Here is a 17168-nt window from a genome sequence, read left to right as displayed (position 1 = left end):
ATAGATGGTCTCAACAGCAGGTTAAACAAAAATTCATAAATGTAAGCGCACAATTTTGGCCACATTAAATTTATCCAAAATATACACAAGTGTAAGGTAGTTTAATCGGAAATATGTAGGTCTTTAAAATTTAATAAAAGCGCACACTTTTGGCCGGAAAAATCTCAATAGTTTTTTTTTAAATTATATATATGTGTTTGATCCACACATTTATAGGTGTATGCCACTTTATGGTCTTTGGAATTTTGGGCCACCTTTAAATTGCTAACTAAAAAATTGGTAACAAAATTAATGTTAAAATAAAATAAATTATTTAATGCGGAATATTAGATCAAGAGGCCATAAGCCTTTTAAGATCTGATACTTGGAACTGGTCAAGTAATTGACTCTTGAAAGTCAATTTTGGTTAACCTTTCTGAAAGCCATTTGAAATTTGGAATAAGCAAATGTAAGAATGGGAAATTAAATTCCCCAATGTAAAAATTATAAATTGTAATACCGATTATCAACTTTAAGAGGTCAAAGGTAAAATGGAAATCGGGATTCGATTGGCTAAGTTATGGACTCTTGAAGAGGAGTTTGGGGTCACCTTTTTTGCCGGCCGTACTTAAAATTTGAAAATACGAATTAAAGGTATTCTTTTAAAACATATTTATTGAGTATTTTCGTTGATTATTTCACAGATTCATGCGTTTCCAGAAGGCCTGGCTGTAGGAGACCTCCGGACTGGATTGGGGGTGTTGGCCACCAGCCACCACAGCGCCCGTGACCAGATCCTCAAAAGCTGCGCCCGCCGATCTCAGTGAGGAGCTGGATGTGGAGCTGTCCAGGCTTAGAATGGTTGGTTCCTGCTCGTTGATTGCGTGGAGGACTGTGGGCGCCGTGTGGGGTCGTGGTGGTAGCACCACACCCTCCCCCATTCCACCCGATCCCAATTCCGATCCTGGGGTGGGTGCACTCAGAGGTCTTGTGGTGCGCCTTTGTGGAATGGGGACTACGACTGGTTTCACTGGCTCTCCGCCTCCAAAGAGCAACTGCATCTTGGCCATGGACTGCTGGAGCTTTGAGCTCGTCGATCTGCCCGCCTCCAAGGGGGGCAGTTCCAGAGTGGAGCTGCTGCTGCTGCTGGTGTCCAGGAGCGGATGAGGGATCTCCAGGCGGCCCAGGGGTTCCTTCGCCCGCCGAAGGAGCAGGCTCATCTCGCCATTGCTGCTCCTCCGCTTAATTGGATTGAGGACTTCTGGGTTCGCCGGTGGCAAATCCGGCAGCCAATTCCCCTGACCCTCCACCTCCTCCTCCGCCGCCGTCCTCCTGGCCGGCATGATCTCGCCCAGCAGCTTGCTCCTCGCCTCGGTGATGGCATTCGTAAAGGGATAGCTATCCTGCTCTTCCTGTTCCGACATCCACAGCGGCGAGGACAACTTGGAGTCCAGCACGGAGCCGGGGACAACTCGCTGCCCCTGCAGATCCTCCAGCTGGGCCAGACTCACTGCATCCTCCTTGCGAACGCGTCGGTGCCAGTCCCGAAAGCCGTCCAGAGTGCGATTCATCTGGTCACGTTCCCGCTGGCAACTGGAACGCATCCGCCGGCTCTTCGAGGACTCCTCCGTGGACTTCGGAGCGGAGGGCTGCGTAGACTTGGCCTTCTCCAGGTAGCTGAGGAAGCTCTGCTCCAGCAGGTCGCTCTCCCGCTCCAGCTGCAGCATGCGGCTCCTAATTAAATTGGGTGAATAAATTTCAAAATTCAGTTTATAATTATTTCCCCTTTTCGTGGGACCAAATTACATTTTTAATTAAATTCATAATGCAAATTTTAAATTACCCTTTAAATGGATGTGCATAAAAGTGACCAAAAATGTGCACATTTAAGTCCATAACTTTTCTTTTGACATTTTCATGATGGTTACATCATTATCCTAATTTTCGAAAAACGGCTTTGCAAAAAACTGTCCAAAAACTTCACTTCTAAGTTTATAACTTTTCTTACAGACATCCGATTTTAAAGTGGCATACCCTAAATTGTTTTTGTTTTAATTCCCTAAAAATCTGTGTTCTCAACTTTTTTTGTAATTTCTGATCGATTTTTTATCATTTTTTATGATTTTCGGAAAATGACTTTGCCGAAAAGTGACCTAAACCCTGCACTTCTCAGGCCATAACTTTTCTCACAGACTTCCAATTTCCAAGTGGCATACTTCTAAATGATCTTGGTTTGATTCTCTAAAAATCTGTGTTTTTGGTTAAATTTTTTTTTTGGGTCAATTTTTTGTCATTTTTAATGATGTTACCCCTTTCCAAATTTTCGAAAAATCGGTTTGCAGAAAAGGGCCCAAAATCTGCACTTCCAAGCTCATAACTTTTCTTACAGACATCCAATTTTGAAGTGGCATACCTCAAAATGTTTGTGGTTTAATTCTCTGAAAATCTGTGTTTTTAGTTAAATTTTTTTTTTTGGGTCGGTATTTCGTCATTTTTAATGATGTTACCCCTTTCCAAATTTTCGAAAAATGAGTTTGTTTTTTTATTTTTGGATTGATTTTTCGTAATTTTTATGCATTTGTTTTGGACTATATTGAAAATGGGTTGCTTGTTTTTCAAAGTATAACAAAATATATATTCAGAAATGGAAATTTAAAAACGTACTTGGCACTTAGTAGAGCCTCCTCGAAGCTGGGACCTTGCGAGGATTTGCCGGCAGATGGTTTTAGTGGTGTCAATTGAAGTGGCAGTGGTGCTATCGTATTGGTGGCCACCGAGTGCATTGAAGGCTTCGGGGGATCAGGAGGAGGAGGTCCTGGTGGCACAGGCACAGTGTCTCTGGAAACACATCATTAGTTTCAGCATAAGAGATATATCGAATCAAATAACCTACCTGGGAATATTTTCCGGAGGTAGTGAATCAATGGATGCAGGAACTTCACGGGCATAATCCCAGGATATGGCCACTTCCGCAGCTTGAGGATTGCTATTGCTGGGGATTGGATGAGCCACAGTGGCTTCTGCAGCAGGAACAGATCTGGCTACAGTTGGTGGATCATTATTGGTCCTGGAAGTGGTCACCAGCGGGAGAGGAAGACCAGGATCCTTGGGGAAAGTACCAGAAAGTCGGGGAATCACGGACACCAAGGTGCCTGCCACTGGAATTCCACCTGGAGGAGCCAGGGCCAGCAATTGACAGGGATAGCCTAGACCGGGATATGGGTGCTCCACCAATGCCCTATCCTCCTGGGGCCTATCCACCTCCACTGCAGCCGCTTCGATGGCGATTCGATCTGGAACCGGGGTGCAGATCCCACTGGAAGTGAGCGTGGACGACATGGCGGAGTTCCAGTTGCCAGGAGCAGTGCCCTTCACCGATCCCTCCGTCCACATGGGCAGAATGCGGGCCGCCTGCTCCGCCGCGATCTCCGTCTGCTGGATCTTCTCCGCCAGCTGGTGGTGGTGCGACTCGTAGTGCTCCAGCAGCCGGAATATCTTCTGCACCAGATCCCGCGCCTCCACCGACGACTGCGAGTCCCGCTCCACGCGTTTGCACAGTGTCTGAAAAAGCACACATCGATTATTTACTTAGATATATCACTTGGAATGATATAAAATCATGTGTGTAAAAATATGAAGCGGAATATGACCAAATATGTTTAAAATATGTTAAAAATTGGGTAACAAAAAAATATAATACTTTGAAGAAGAGTTATTAAGAGCAGTAAAAATAATTGGAAATTAAATTTCTTTACAATTTGGGATCTATAGGGAAATTATTATTTAAGAACAAGACATATATAAATATATGTATATGTAATATAGTATATATATATTACTATTAATTTTTGTATAACTCTATTAACACTATGTTGAAATAGTTTAGCTTTTATGGGAGATGCCAGCCTTAAGGTGGAATTTAAATAATTAACCAATAATTCTGCACTATACATCTGTATTTTTAATTAATATTAATTAATTTTTGAATTCGCTATTCCAAATGTTTAATAGTCCAACTTTTTTGTTTGATTTTGGCGTATTTTTGGTTACATTAAAACAGTTAATGGCTCAAACAGAATGCCTATTTGGATAATATTTCTCTATTTGCGGAGGATATGTAAACTATGTTAAATATTCTTTAATATTTTAACATAAATCGGAATTGGTTTTCAGCCATCCGGACATAATCCCATGAAATCCGAGGTCAATGGTACATTAGCAATCCCCCAGAGACTCACCCGCCAGGAGTTCTGCCGCCTGCTGAGCCGCAGCATCTCGGCCTGGTGGCGCAGCTTCACCTGGTAGAGCTCGTCCAGCCGCTCCTTCTGCAGCTCCAGAGCCTTGTTCAGCGATAGCTCCACCCGCTCGAGGAACACCTGGCCACTGGAGCTGTTCAGCATCTCGTGGATCCACTGTTCGTAGGACTTTGGCTGCGACTCCGTCCGCAGGTCCGCCTGACTCCATGCGTCCACCAGGTGCTTCCGATCCGTTTGGGTGTGGACACTCGTCCTGGTCGATGACTGCGTCGTGGTTTGGATGGCCCTACTTGTCGTGGGCAGCTGTTCCACCTGGACGGAGCAATCCTCCCGCTCCGGCGGTGGCCGTTCCCGCTTCTTCCGCTCGAACTGCTCCTGCTGCTGGCCCTCCTGCAGACCCATGAAGTGGCCATGGGCGAAGCCCTCGCGATAGCCCCTCTGGAAGCCCTTGTGCAGACCGACGGCGTGCTCCTGCTCCATGGAGAGATTGAGCACGTTGCCCAGCAGCTGGACGCAGCCGCAGACGTCGCCCACCAGGGTCTCCATTCGCTCCACGGACACGTACATCCTGCCCTGCGGCCGGCGGGCCTTCCTCTGGACCTTTTCGAGGGATTGCCGGATGACGGCCAGGCTGGCCAGCTGCTCCGGATGGAGGCGCGGCAGGCGGGGAATGGCCACGCCCAGCACGGGCAACTGGATGGGCCCCAAATCGGAGTAGACCACATCGTCCCCCGCCACCGGCTCCTCCTCCTCCTCCTCCACCTCCCTCTCGTCGACGCCTCCTGCCAGCTTGGTGACCGTCTCGCCGGGATTGAAGGCCTGTCCCGCCTTCGTGAGGCGCTCCCGTTCGCGCAGCTCCCGTTTCAGCAGCTCCTCGAAGCCTGTGGAGGATATCACCTCGACGGGCGGGGCACAGGACTTGGCCAGCTGGCGGACGTTCTTCATCAGCTGGCCCAGTTGCTGCTCCACGGAGTGCAGCGACTGGGAGACGCGGGCGCCCACGAAGACACTCCGGCCGTCAGCGCCCAGGACCAGCTCGTGCTCCTCCGTCTGGTAGAGGTCACTGGTGTCCACCTCGGGACGGGCTTCCAGGCAGGCAGCCGGGTCGGTTTGACAGGAGGAATCTTGCAGGATCACTGGAATGGGGGGCTCCTCCTTCACCTGCTCCTTCTCCTGCTCCTTCTTCTGCTCCTTCTGCTGCTCCTTCACTGGTTCCCTTTCTTGGTCCTTCTCCCCCTCCTGCTCCTCCCTCCTCTGAACGGGAAAGGACCTCCTGATCTCCACCAGCGATCGCACTAGAGCCAGCAGCAAGCACTGCGTCTGGCCGGCCAGATCCTCCTCGTAGTGGGCCACCACTATCTGTTCCAGTTCCGGATCCTGTATTGGCTCCTCCCCTTCCCCTTCCCCCTCCCCATCCCCCTGTCCACCTAGCACGGCGGTGAGGACCTGCTGCAGTTCCTCCGTCTGAAATCGGAACTCCGGACGACTGCCAAAGTCGGGCAACTTGTGGCGATGCGGCGTCTCGCTGCAGAAGACCGACAGGGTGAAGTGGCAGTTCTGGGAGTGCAGGAACTCCGCCACCAGAGTGTGCAGCATCATCGCCAGCGGAGAGAGGAGCAGGGAGTGCGAGTGGGCCATCTGGACTCCGGCGGCCTTGCTCAGCAACTGGCCTGGCAAAATGGCAAAATAAGGGATTTCATTAAAGGAAACCGATCGAATGGGGCATTTATCCCCATGATCATACATGGTGGTAAAAATATTGAGAAAAAGCTGGGAAACAAAGTCTATATTATATCCTGGCAGATGTTGCAAACATTAAATAATCTATAAAAGGACTATCTCAAAACTATTTTCGATTGTTTCTATAACAGACATATGGTAAAGTCATCCGATTTGTATAAAATTAAATCCGTTCTTTTGAAACTCTAAGAAACTAATGTGTTTTGAAACACTCTTGGCAAAGTTTCATCCAAATGACTTTAAAACTGAGAGACCAGTTTGGGAAGAAACTGACAAACGGACAAACCGACAAACGGACAAACGAACAAACGGACAAAAGGATAAACGGACAGACGGACAAACGAACAAACGGACAAACGGACATGATAAAGAATATATGCTGATATAGAATATATTCTTCTTTAAATATTTTAATTTAATTAATAATTTATTCGTTTAAAATGTTTAAAAATATTTCAAGACCATTCAATTGAATGATATCAGATCCTAAAAACTTTTAGACCAGATAGTCTGTTCCATTCTTAATTAAACTTTACCCAGAGCCGTGTTGTTGAAGCAGTGAATGAGTTCCACCCGCAGATGAGAGTGCATTTCCCGAGCAATCCCCTCCTGGTCGAGCCACTGCCGGAATTTCACCTCGAATTCGTGTTCCGACATCGCGGCCAGCTCCTCCAGTTGATTCTTCAGCTGCTCGGCCTTGGCATCATAGGCATCATCCTGGTCGTTCTCCGGATCCTGATCCTGATCGTGCTGCTCCACGAACTTCGGTGTAAGTGCCTCTCTTTTTGGTCCTCTTCCTGTGCGATTTCCGACTGCTTCGATTAAAAATATATACAATATAAAATTTGTTTAAGTCCTTATTGGAACACTATTTTCATATCAATTCTGTTTTTAAGTTTCTTTAAAAACAAGAAAGAAAGCTAACTTCGGGCGGAGCCGAAGTTGATATACCCTTGCAGAATATTCTGTAAATTATATTCTCCAAAACCGGATCGGTTATTCATATGATGCATTCTTAATACTCATAAAAAATCCCAACTTCCTAACTTTAAAAACACCAAAGTTATGTCATTTCCAATCGTTCAGTTATATGGCAGCTTTAGGATATAGTCGGCCGATCCTTATGAAATTTGGTAGGTCGGATTGATTGGCCAAAAATAAAACCCATAGAAAATCCCAACTTCCTAACTTAAAAAACATCAAAGTTATGGCATTTCCGATCGTTCAGTTATATGGCAGCTATATGATATAGTGGCCCGATCCGGCTCGTTCCGACTTATATACTACCTGCAATAGAAAGACAACTTTTGGGAAAGTTTCAAGCAGATAGCTTTAAAACTGAGGGACTAGTTTGCGTAGAAACGGACGGACGGACAGACGGACAGACGGACAGACGGACGGACAGACGGACGGACAGACGGACAAGGCTAGATCGACTCTCCTGGTGATGCTGATCAAGAATATATATACTTTATGGGGTCGGAAATGTCTCCTTCACTGCGTTGCAAACTTTTGACTGAAATTATAATACCCTCTGCAAGGGTATAATAAAACAATTGAATGGAAATAAACAAATAATTTTTAATAGATTTTTTTTTGGGTTTTTCCAAAAATTTGTTGTTTGTTTTTTAATAAAAAATACTGGTTTATATTTTAAGAGTTTATATTTTAGGACGAGAAGGAAAGAAAGGAAATTGGGCCCATTAGCTCACCTGCAGCTGCACCTGATGCTCCTCCGGGTCCGTATGCTCTGCCGAGTGCCTGTTGTCGCTCCCTGGGATGCGATGTCCTCCGCTTGGCGGGATCCTTGTCCGCTCCCATCCGCTGGCGCACCCGCTGTGCCGCTGTGGCCACCGCCGCCGATGCTGCCGCTGAAGCCGCTGCCGTGGCCCGTTCCCTCTCCCGCTCCCGCTTCAGCTGCTCCTCCCGCTCCCTCTTGGCCGCCTCGTGCTTCCGCTCCCGCTCGCAGGGCATCCCGCCCAGCCGGCCGCCCACATCCCGCTGCTTCGCCCGGAACGAGGCCGTCGTCGTCGTCGGCAGCGGCAGTTGGCGGGTCTTCATCGGGATCGGAATCGGAATCGGATCGAATCGCTATATACGTATTGATATATATTATTTATCGCGGCTATATCCTTGTGACCGCCGCGTGCTTTCGCAGTGTGCGAGTAACTGAAATTTCAGGGGCGAGACAAGCGCGAGACACACTCACCACCGGCGAAATTGTGACAGGTGCGACGAGGCCTGCCCTGCCACCTGGAAAGTACCTGGAAAATAAGGGAGGAGGTCGACCCACCGGGGGTTGGTCCTCCAAGGAGTCAGCTGTCGCGGTGAAGGATCACCCGGCTATTGCCTATTTCACAACTAGGTGTATTAAACAAACAAAAGGGATTTTTCTATAGATAGACAATTATCACTAAAAATTTATAAGTGACAACATTTTATTAATAAAAATAATTACTATTTCACAATTAGCTTATTTAAATATTTCAGTGAGGAAATACTATTAAAAAATTATATTACTTAGAAGTTAAGTTTTTATTTCATTCCAATTTAAATAATTCAAGAAACATAACAAAATAGTCAGTTCTAAGAAATTTAACTGCCATATAATTACAGATATGAAAATTAATTTGTATATAAGTACCACGTTCTTAATCAAATCGTTATAAATGTAATTTTCTTAAGTTTGAATTTAAATTTAAAATAGAATATCATCCAAATCGGGTATGATTATCGATAGCATGCTTACAAAACTTAAAGTGCTATGTAACTCCTACCCGCACTATCGGACAAATTATTAAAATATAAGATTATGGCTAAGTAAAATTATAAAAAAAACCCCAAATAGTTAGTACATGTTAGAAAAAAAAATCAATAAAAAAACAAGTAAACAATTACCCCTGGACAATATTTAGTTAGTTATATTAACAATTAATACATTTTTAAATGAATTCGCTTTACTACTTAATACATATCAGTCAGCCTTTGCGAGTGTTTCGTTCGATATTTTCCAGCCGGCATTAAGCTGGCTGCGATGAGGCTCGATACGTTTGTATCGATAGTCCACATTTTGATAACCACTCGCCTTGCATTTGCCTTCTCGCATATTAAATTTATTTAGAATACTGTTGAGAAAAGTGCACACGTTAAATTATGCTCGTTTTTCATACATATACATATTAAAGTTACAGGCCGTTTATTGGCATTTAAGTACAGTGAGACCAGCAAAAGAGGCAAACATCGCTGATTGCGCATCTTTCTTTGTTGTTGCGCTCAAAAAACACATGTGCGCCGTGGAAGAAGAAGAACAATAACATATCGAAGGTAAATATTATGACTTTCTTTGTGACGTGGGTCGAAAAAGCTATATATACTTGATTTATTTCACCAGAATTTTTGCATCGTCATCGGGGATGTCGCATCTGGACAACATCTTCATCCATGTGCGGGCACGCCTCCAAAACGAGGGCGTAAAGCTCTGGGAGGAACCGTACTACTCGGAGGATCTCGGCAGCATTGAGGGCGCCCTGGAGGTACGAATTTCGACCAAATCTGATTTATTTGATTCGTCACATGTCGAGCTTCCACCATTCGAACCGCCGAAAATGAATTCTAGTTCTGGAATCTGCTCCAAAAATATTTTTTCTTAGAAAAATATCCTTTACGTTTTAAAAATTGATTCGGTATTCAGTTGGCAGATTTGATAATATTCCAAAAATCTTTAACTCAAATATTGTGACTTCAAATTTATATTCCATCGTAATTTAAAGCTATAGGGTGTAAAATAACAAATTCGAATGGCTTACAACCCTAATGGGAGTACTTATACTCGGCTAACAAATATTCATTATTTTAGATACAGGTACATTTTTAGGAACCATAGATAATATGACTGACTAATCAATATTGTGTGAAGGTTTTTCTAACTCAGAAAATTCTGACATCAATATTGAGTCATTTTAAATCTATTTTACAATACACTAATATATTTGCAAAATGTTCTTAAAATTCGAAGCAGTTGTTTCAGAATTCATAATTTTATTTATTAGCAATTTGACAAACGTACAATAATTACATATAAAGAAATAAATACTATATATGTTAATAATGATCAGTAAGCAAATAGGCGGTTTCCAGGTGTACGATTTATTACCTAGTATGATTTAAAAGGTGAAAATACATACTTATGTGAAGTATTTTTGAGAGGCGTTAAAATAAATATTTAGTAATATTTATGATTTATTAGGTAAGAAACTCAAGTGCAGAAATACGTGCGAGAATCATTTTATATTAATTTCCTTATTTTCAATAGCAAAAAGTATTCAAAATTGTAATAATAAGTATAAATGCGCCACAAATGAAAATGAATCAATATTGTAAAAACCTTATTTTATTATAGAACCTGGCCAAGGAGTACTCCCGCTTTCTGGGCTTCGATTTGAGCCGCTGCAAGTTTATTTTGACGGAGCTGCAGGAGAATGCACTGCGTAAGCTGGCCGCCCGCCGTGAGTTCTCCGCTACCGGAATGGCCACGTTCAAGGTTCGTCGGATTGACAACCGCAGCGGTACCACCAACATGCTGGACATCAAGTGTGACCTGAATTGCCTGGGCTCCGATCTGCAAGCGGCTATAGCCGAGAAACTCCAGCTGCCGGATCGGAACCACGTAAAGTGTATCGCTGCCGGGAGGATGGTGGCCGCCAATGCCACTCTGGCTGCTCAACAGCTGAAGAACAACCAGCAGTTGATTGTGATCGTGGGCGATGGGAATAATCGCAGTGAAGCCCTCTACGAAAGGATCAATCGGGTCAAGGCCGATGTGGAGGCTGTGGTGTCCTCGCAAAATCGTCTCGTTGAGGTGAGTGGATCGGAAAACCAATTGATTTTGATTGAACTTTCATTACTAAAAACACTATCCTTTCCAAAAAAAACTTTAACAAAAGTTTTACAGATTTGAAGTAAGAGAACAAATATTTAAAACAATAACGTTAATAACAATGAATAATCTTCAACATTAGTTGCAAAACTTTTGCCAAATATTGATAACGAGATCTTGACAATAAAATTGAAGATATAAACCTACATAGAACTTTTTATAATTCATTTAAACAAAATAAAGTCTATCGTAAACAGTTTTACAGCACAGTTAGAGCTATGAATGTTCATATTAGGTTAATAACTTAAAATGAAAATTAGAAAATTAAATATTGTTTCTTTGCCCCTTAGATGGAGGACCAGAATGGCAGCCCCGTCTTTCTGCCGCCCGCCGAGAATCGGGCCCTGCTCATCGGTTTGGGATTCTGCGAGAAAGCGCGGGCGGCCATGCTGCGCGAGGATTTCGAAGAGGCTCTGCTCCTGCTCCTGGAGGCCGATGAGTCCTTTGCCACCTGCGATTCGCAGTTCCTCGAGTCGGTGGATAACTATGCCCTGCTCAACCTGGACATAGTGTGGTGCTATCTCTGCCTGAAGAACGTGACCCAGCTGCCGGATGCCGAGCGACGTCTGGCCGTCTGCGGTCGCAATTTCCGTCGCAGCTATGGCGAGAGTTTCGAGAGGCTGTATTCGCTGAAGGGCAAGGCCTGCCCCGAAAGAGCCTTGATCTTGCGCCTGCAGCTGCTCCAGGGCGTGGTGATGTTCCACCAGAACCGTCGTGATGAGGCCTTCGAGCGTTTCGAAGCGGCCAACATGCTGCTGAGGGAGCTCAAGGTCAACGCCGATCAACTGGCTCTTCTCGTGGAGATGGGCTTCGAGGAGAGGGAGGCTCGGCTGGCTCTGCGCTCCTGCCAGGGCAACGGCAACGTGGAGCAAGCGGTGCAGTTCATTCAGGAGCGTCGTCAGCAGCTCAAGGATGCCCGCAAGCAATCGAAGGCGGAGCGGGCTCTGCAGCGCCGTTTGATGCGCTCCAATGCCAACGAAAGCGACTGGGTTAATCCCCGCAGTGTCTGCACCCTCACCGAAATGGGATTCGAGAGGGGACTGGCTACTCTAGCCTTGCAGCGTTCCAAAAACGATGTACCCAAAGCGGTGAGTAGGTCAAAATATTTCTTTCTATTTTAAAAGATTTAAGCAAGTTTATTTCTTTTTTTGTTTGGCTATATTTAATTCAATTCTTGTCCGAATATTGTGGCATTTTCCCAGGTGGAACTGCTGCAGACCGAGTCCGAAGAGCTGCGTGCCGCTTTGCCCCAGACGCGTGCATCTGCCGACACGGCGAAGTTGGATCATCTCCTCCAGCTGGGATTCAACGAGGACAATGTTCGCGTGGCCCTCGAGAACTCATCGAATGACATTGAGCGGGCCATCGAATGCCTGCTGCGCGCATTTCAGAGCGAAGATGAGCTAAAGCAGACAATGGAGCGTGTTAGCCGTATGATTGGCGCTAAAGGCCAGGATTTGGATGGTCCGTCCACTTCGAGTGCATCCAACCAGGCGCAGTTGGCTCCTCCGTCACCCATCATCGATGCGGTTTTGAAACGTGCACGCTCCGAAATTGAGACCTACAAGGCATATGAGCGGTTCAACTCCGACCTCAGCCAGAATGATATGGACTACTTGGATTTGCCCCTAATTCAGGAGGAAAAAATCCTGGAAGAATATCTCAACCTGCTGCAGCAGTGATATGCATTCGCCTTTACCTTGTTATACACCACTAAATATATAGAAAAACGAAAACCGGTTGTGGAGATAACTGTAATCATGACTTGTCTATATTGCAAATCGTAGTCTTATAATGGCACTTAAGTGGCATTCACTCCCCCTCCCGTGTGTTGTTTGTCCAACTCGGCAAATAGTAACATATAAAGATTTATAAGTACATGCCTGCCCCTTCTATTGACAACTGCGAAATGTGATTACGCCGAGACAGCGGCAGAATCTACAGAGCCACCTGAAACTTGTTAGCGCCTCTGGCAATTACCTTTTTTTTTTGTCGCTTGACTCTCGACCCCGGCTCGAACGGCAGCGCTTGATTGGCTGCAGTCGTGACCTTGCCGGGGCCAAAGGGCACCGCCCACTAAGCTCATCCCCCCGCTAATTTAAACAGAATTTCACGATCTTCAATATGATAAAAGTGCTTAACTAAGGTTTATTCTAACGATTTTTATCCATATATATATAATTTAGCAAGACTTATTTTTCTATAGAGAAGGGGAAATATTTTATAAACGATTGCAACGATTTTTATACATTTCTATAATGTACCATGGCCTTTAGATAATGTCTACAGAAAGCAAACTTAAATAATAAAACGATTTTTTATACAGATAGCCATAAAGTTGACATACCATACAATACAGGGCCTTGAACAATTTAAGGAATATAAATGGACTTAAAAAAACTAAGTGCCTTTGTGAACGGTGTGACTAACATTTAAGGTAATTGCTAGATAACGGCGAGATTATTTTTATTTTCCAACCGGATTAAGGGAATACAAGAGACTTGCTAAAAACTTGATAATAATTAAATATTTAATTTAAAAACAATGCAGACTAATTTTAAAGTCACTCAATTTTTTTGTGATTGCACAATATCTTATGTTTAACAAGGTTCAAATGGATGCTTATTTTTTTTTATACCCTTGCAGAGGGTATTATAATTTTGGTCAGAAGTTTGTAACGCAGTGAAGGAGACGTTTCCGACCCTATAAAGTATATATATTCTTGATCAGGATCACCTCCTGAGTTGATATAGCCATGTCCGTCTGTCCGTCTGTCCGTCTGTCCGTCTGTTTCAATACCGTTTGCGAGCTCAGTTTAAAAGCTAGCGATCTGAAACTTTCACACTCGTCCTAAAACATGTGTACGCAGATCAAGTTTGAAAATCGCCCCGATCGGACGTCTATATCCTATGGCTCCCATAGGAACAATCGGATATATCTTTCAAGAATTGATGATATTTCGCGCAGTGTAAAAGCTATTGACATGAATCTTTCCAAATCGAATTTTTTTATGCATACCTTGATCAGGGTAAAAGCGCGTGGCGATCGGACGTCTATATCCTATAGCTCCCATAGGAACAATCGGATATAACTTTCAAGAATGGAAGATATTTCGCGCAGTGTAAAAGCTATTAACATAAATCTTTCCAAATCTTATTTTTTTATGCATACCTTGATCAGGGTAAAAGCGCTTGGCGATCGGACGTCTATATCCTATAGCTCCCATAGGAACAATACGGTGAAATCGGTTAAAATTTAATGATTTTTAGGATATTTCGCACAGTATATAAGCAATTGACATGAATCTTTCCAAATCGTATTTTTTTATGCATACCTTGATTAGGGTAAAAGCACGTGACGATCGGACGTCTATATCCTACAGCACCCATAGGAACAACAGGGTGAAATCGGTCCAAATTTGTTGGTTTTCTGAATTTTTCGCGTAGTGTGTAAGCTACTGACATACATTTTTCCAAGTCTTATTTATTTACGCATATCTTGATTAGGGTAAAAGCGCTTGCCGATCGGACGTCTATTTCTTATAGCTTCCGTAGGAAAAATAATTAAAGGCTGCGAAAGTATCCCTTTTTTTCCTTTTTTATATGACATTTTTGCAGTATAAAAGCAATTGACATCAAACGACGCAAATCTAGTTTATTTATGTATATCTTATTCCTTTCGCTACTTTTTCAGTTTTAGCAACTTCGGCAAAGTCTGCAAGGGTATTAAAACTTCGGCTTGCCGAAGTTAGCTTCCGTCCTCGTTTTAGAATAAAGTTAAGACATGTGATATAAAAATATATGAATGAGAAGATTTCTTATAAAATACATTTCATGTAAAGAACAAAATGACCTTTACATGTCCAAAGAAAATATGTCTCCACAATTTTATACTTTGAATAAATTATATAAAAACAGTTATATATAAGTTATTGTATCTTAATAAATTCCTTTAAGTAGTTTAGTTCCGCATGGAAAAGGTGTGCAAATAGTATAAAGATAGTTTCTGAATAACTAGTTACAGACTTTAAATAATGCTTGATTGAAAAGCAGCTAAGTACAGATTGAAGTTAGCGAACGACACTTGAACCTCCCATTTCCCCCATTAACCCTTCTCTATTTCAAGGGGGTCGCATGCGTGCCTTAAGTGGGAGTTGACGTCGGGTGCTGCGGTAACACAGGGAACCCAGAAGCTGAGTCAACCGACTTGCTACCTATATTTATTTCGGAGAAGTCTATAATAATGGCTTCGTCTTAATGGAAATCGACTGTGAATGAACCTAGCCATTGAACCCGGAATAATATTAAGGAGATTTCCAGCCGAAGGTGTAAAAAATCACTTATTTTTTAGTTCTTAAAATTGTTTAGAAATATAATTTTTCAAAATTCAGCTGAAACATGTAATATATATGCATTTTATTTATTTTTAAAAGAAAAAGAGTTAAAGGGAAAATGATTTGTTTATTACTCCTCTACCTTACCATCATGATTTTTAATTTCGAAAAAATACTTTTTTTTGAGGATACCACTTGATTGGAAATTTTATAACGAGTTTAACGAGGTATGCCATTCCAACATTCGACAATTATTTTCTAGGGCTTTGACTGAAAAACCGAAAAATCGGGCTGATTTTTCCTTTTTGTTTGCAAAAATATTTTTCCTAAGGAATGTTTTTGAGATAAAATTTGTTATATTGTTTTTGTTTGGCTGTGGATCATAGTTTTGCGTTCTTTGTTTCGGGCTTGTTTATGACTTATAATTACTTTGGCTTAACTCTTTGCCATTTAGGTTTCCAGATTGCCATCGTTAGTTTGCCGTTTTTGTTCTGGGCCTCGCTTAATTCCGATAAACAATTTCATAATTCAGATATATAATTTTAATTTCAGCATTTTAAGCGTTTAGTTTTTTTTTTTACGATTTTTGCCATAATGACTTTGGGCATTATGAGCAACTGATACGCAGCCAAGCGCAACTTTTGGACATTTTAACGTGGTCTGGGTCCGTGGACATGGACATGGAGTACCGACTGAAAATGAGAACGGTTCTGGTTGGCATAATTCCGGGGGGGAGGCGGGGGCACCTGGACGTGGTCCAAACGAGTGGGCGGTGACGCAGATCACTGGGGTTCTTGATTTTAGATTTAAAAGCACTTGACAATTGTTTGCTTGCTCCCTCAGGAATTTCCATATGTGATTTAAATTCTGCGATAAATGCGGTTCAGATGCACTGGCACTGCACTGCCCGTTTTAGTTTTATATATTCTATATCTATCATAGTTAGTTTCTTGAAATCTGATTGAATTTGGTGTTTTGCTAATGAACAACATTTTCCAATATTGTTTACCCATATATTATTTAAGCGTTGCAAATTATACTGTGATTGCTAGCCGATTTTTGCAAGCAAGTTTAATAATTCTGATTATCAATTTAATTGCATTTTTAAATAGAATAATGTTATATTTGTTGAATATTTTTCATATTTATATTAACCCTTTGAATCTTTGAATTGCATTATTAAAAATATTTTTAAAACCCAATTAAGTTTAAACAATAATTTAGAAAACGCCACAAAATGTTTTCGGATAGCAAAATGTTCAAAAAAAGCGTATATGCATTAGGTGTGTTTTAAACGGAAGTACCAGTTTAAAACACACCTAATCCATATACTTAAAATTAATATTTTAAAATAAATGTTTATGTCGAAGGGTAATCCCTGGATTTCATTAATTCTGTCAACTCATTGGCGTGTTTATATCATTCTTGGGTTCCGAACCATTACCGTAGGCACCGGAATCGCTCCAATCCAGGTACAAAGTGCGCCCGTTTACACGGCCGACTGGCTCTCGAAATTGGCACTAATTCGGGGATTCAGTGTTTGGGGAAGGGTTTTTATATACATTTTGGCATTTCATTGGATATAAGTACAGTTGTCCGATGGTACAGGGCTGCAATTAGTTCTTGCCGAAAAGATAGGCTAATTAAATCTTTTATCTGCGTGTCACGCACTCTTAACTCGAAAATAAAGCCACAGACAAAGGAACAGTTAGGAGCAGGAGAGTGTAAGGTTATTTTTTAAAGGGGGTCTATTTACCTTGATAAATATACCTGTCTTTTTAAATAACTGTTTAATTGTGCTTTAACGTAAACTATTAACTAATAAGTTCTGTCAACTCGAGGTCAAATAATGGTTGTATTTTTAAGCAGCACTCATAGACTTTAGTTCAAGATGCCAGTTACTGGTACTTCAATTTGTTAAGTG

At 42.6% G+C, this 17168-nt stretch overlaps 2 protein-coding genes across 3 annotated transcripts; one reads left to right on the top strand and one right to left on the bottom strand.

Moving 5' to 3' along the window:
• Positions 1-677: 677 nt before the first annotated feature.
• Positions 678-8094, bottom strand: LOC108051144. Of its 2 annotated transcripts, none has more exons than XM_044461117.1 (6): positions 7688-8094; positions 6512-6790; positions 4218-5905; positions 2873-3540; positions 2644-2817; positions 678-1713 (listed from the first exon to the last, which is right to left on the bottom strand). In XM_044461117.1, exons 1-6 carry the CDS (start codon positions 8034-8036, stop codon positions 678-680), a joined length of 4194 nt encoding a protein of 1397 aa, XP_044317052.1. In that variant the 5' UTR covers positions 8037-8094. The 2 variants fall into 2 exon arrangements, with proteins under 2 accessions (XP_044317052.1, XP_016988619.1); XM_017133130.1 differs by having other exon boundaries at positions 6512-6787; positions 7688-7742.
• A 943-nt stretch (positions 8095-9037) lies between these two features.
• LOC108051169 (NEDD8 ultimate buster 1) lies at positions 9038-12658 on the top strand. Its single transcript, XM_017133163.1, has 5 exons — positions 9038-9299; positions 9367-9508; positions 10375-10833; positions 11202-11999; positions 12114-12658. The coding sequence occupies exons 2-5, from the start codon at positions 9389-9391 to the stop codon at positions 12591-12593; spliced, it is 1857 nt and encodes a 618-aa protein (XP_016988652.1). The 5' UTR covers positions 9038-9299; positions 9367-9388; the 3' UTR covers positions 12594-12658.
• Positions 12659-17168: the final 4510 nt, after the last annotated feature.

This window comes from Drosophila rhopaloa, unplaced genomic scaffold (assembly GCF_018152115.1).
Source record: "Drosophila rhopaloa isolate 14029-0021.01 unplaced genomic scaffold, ASM1815211v1 contig_3, whole genome shotgun sequence".
Taxonomy (NCBI): Eukaryota; Metazoa; Arthropoda; class Insecta; order Diptera; family Drosophilidae; genus Drosophila; species Drosophila rhopaloa.
This window is presented reverse-complemented; position numbering and strand designations above follow the sequence as displayed.

Excerpts from the sequence above, each read along its gene's own strand:
- LOC108051144 (XM_044461117.1), bottom strand. The coding sequence starts at position 8,036 with ATGAAGACCCGCCAACTGCCGCTGCCGACGACGACGACGGCCTCGTTC. Across the intron at positions 5,906-6,511 it reads CTTCAACAACACGGCTCTGG|GCCAGTTGCTGAGCAAGGCC; the intron begins GTAAAGTTTAAT and ends CCATTTTGCCAG. Across the intron at positions 3,541-4,217 it reads GGCGGCAGAACTCCTGGCGG|ACACTGTGCAAACGCGTGGA; the intron begins GTGAGTCTCTGG and ends GTGCTTTTTCAG.
- LOC108051169 (XM_017133163.1), top strand. The coding sequence starts at position 9,389 with ATGTCGCATCTGGACAACATCTTCATCCATGTGCGGGCACGCCTCCAA. Across the intron at positions 9,509-10,374 it reads GCATTGAGGGCGCCCTGGAG|AACCTGGCCAAGGAGTACTC; the intron begins GTACGAATTTCG and ends ATTTTATTATAG. Across the intron at positions 12,000-12,113 it reads AAAACGATGTACCCAAAGCG|GTGGAACTGCTGCAGACCGA; the intron begins GTGAGTAGGTCA and ends GCATTTTCCCAG.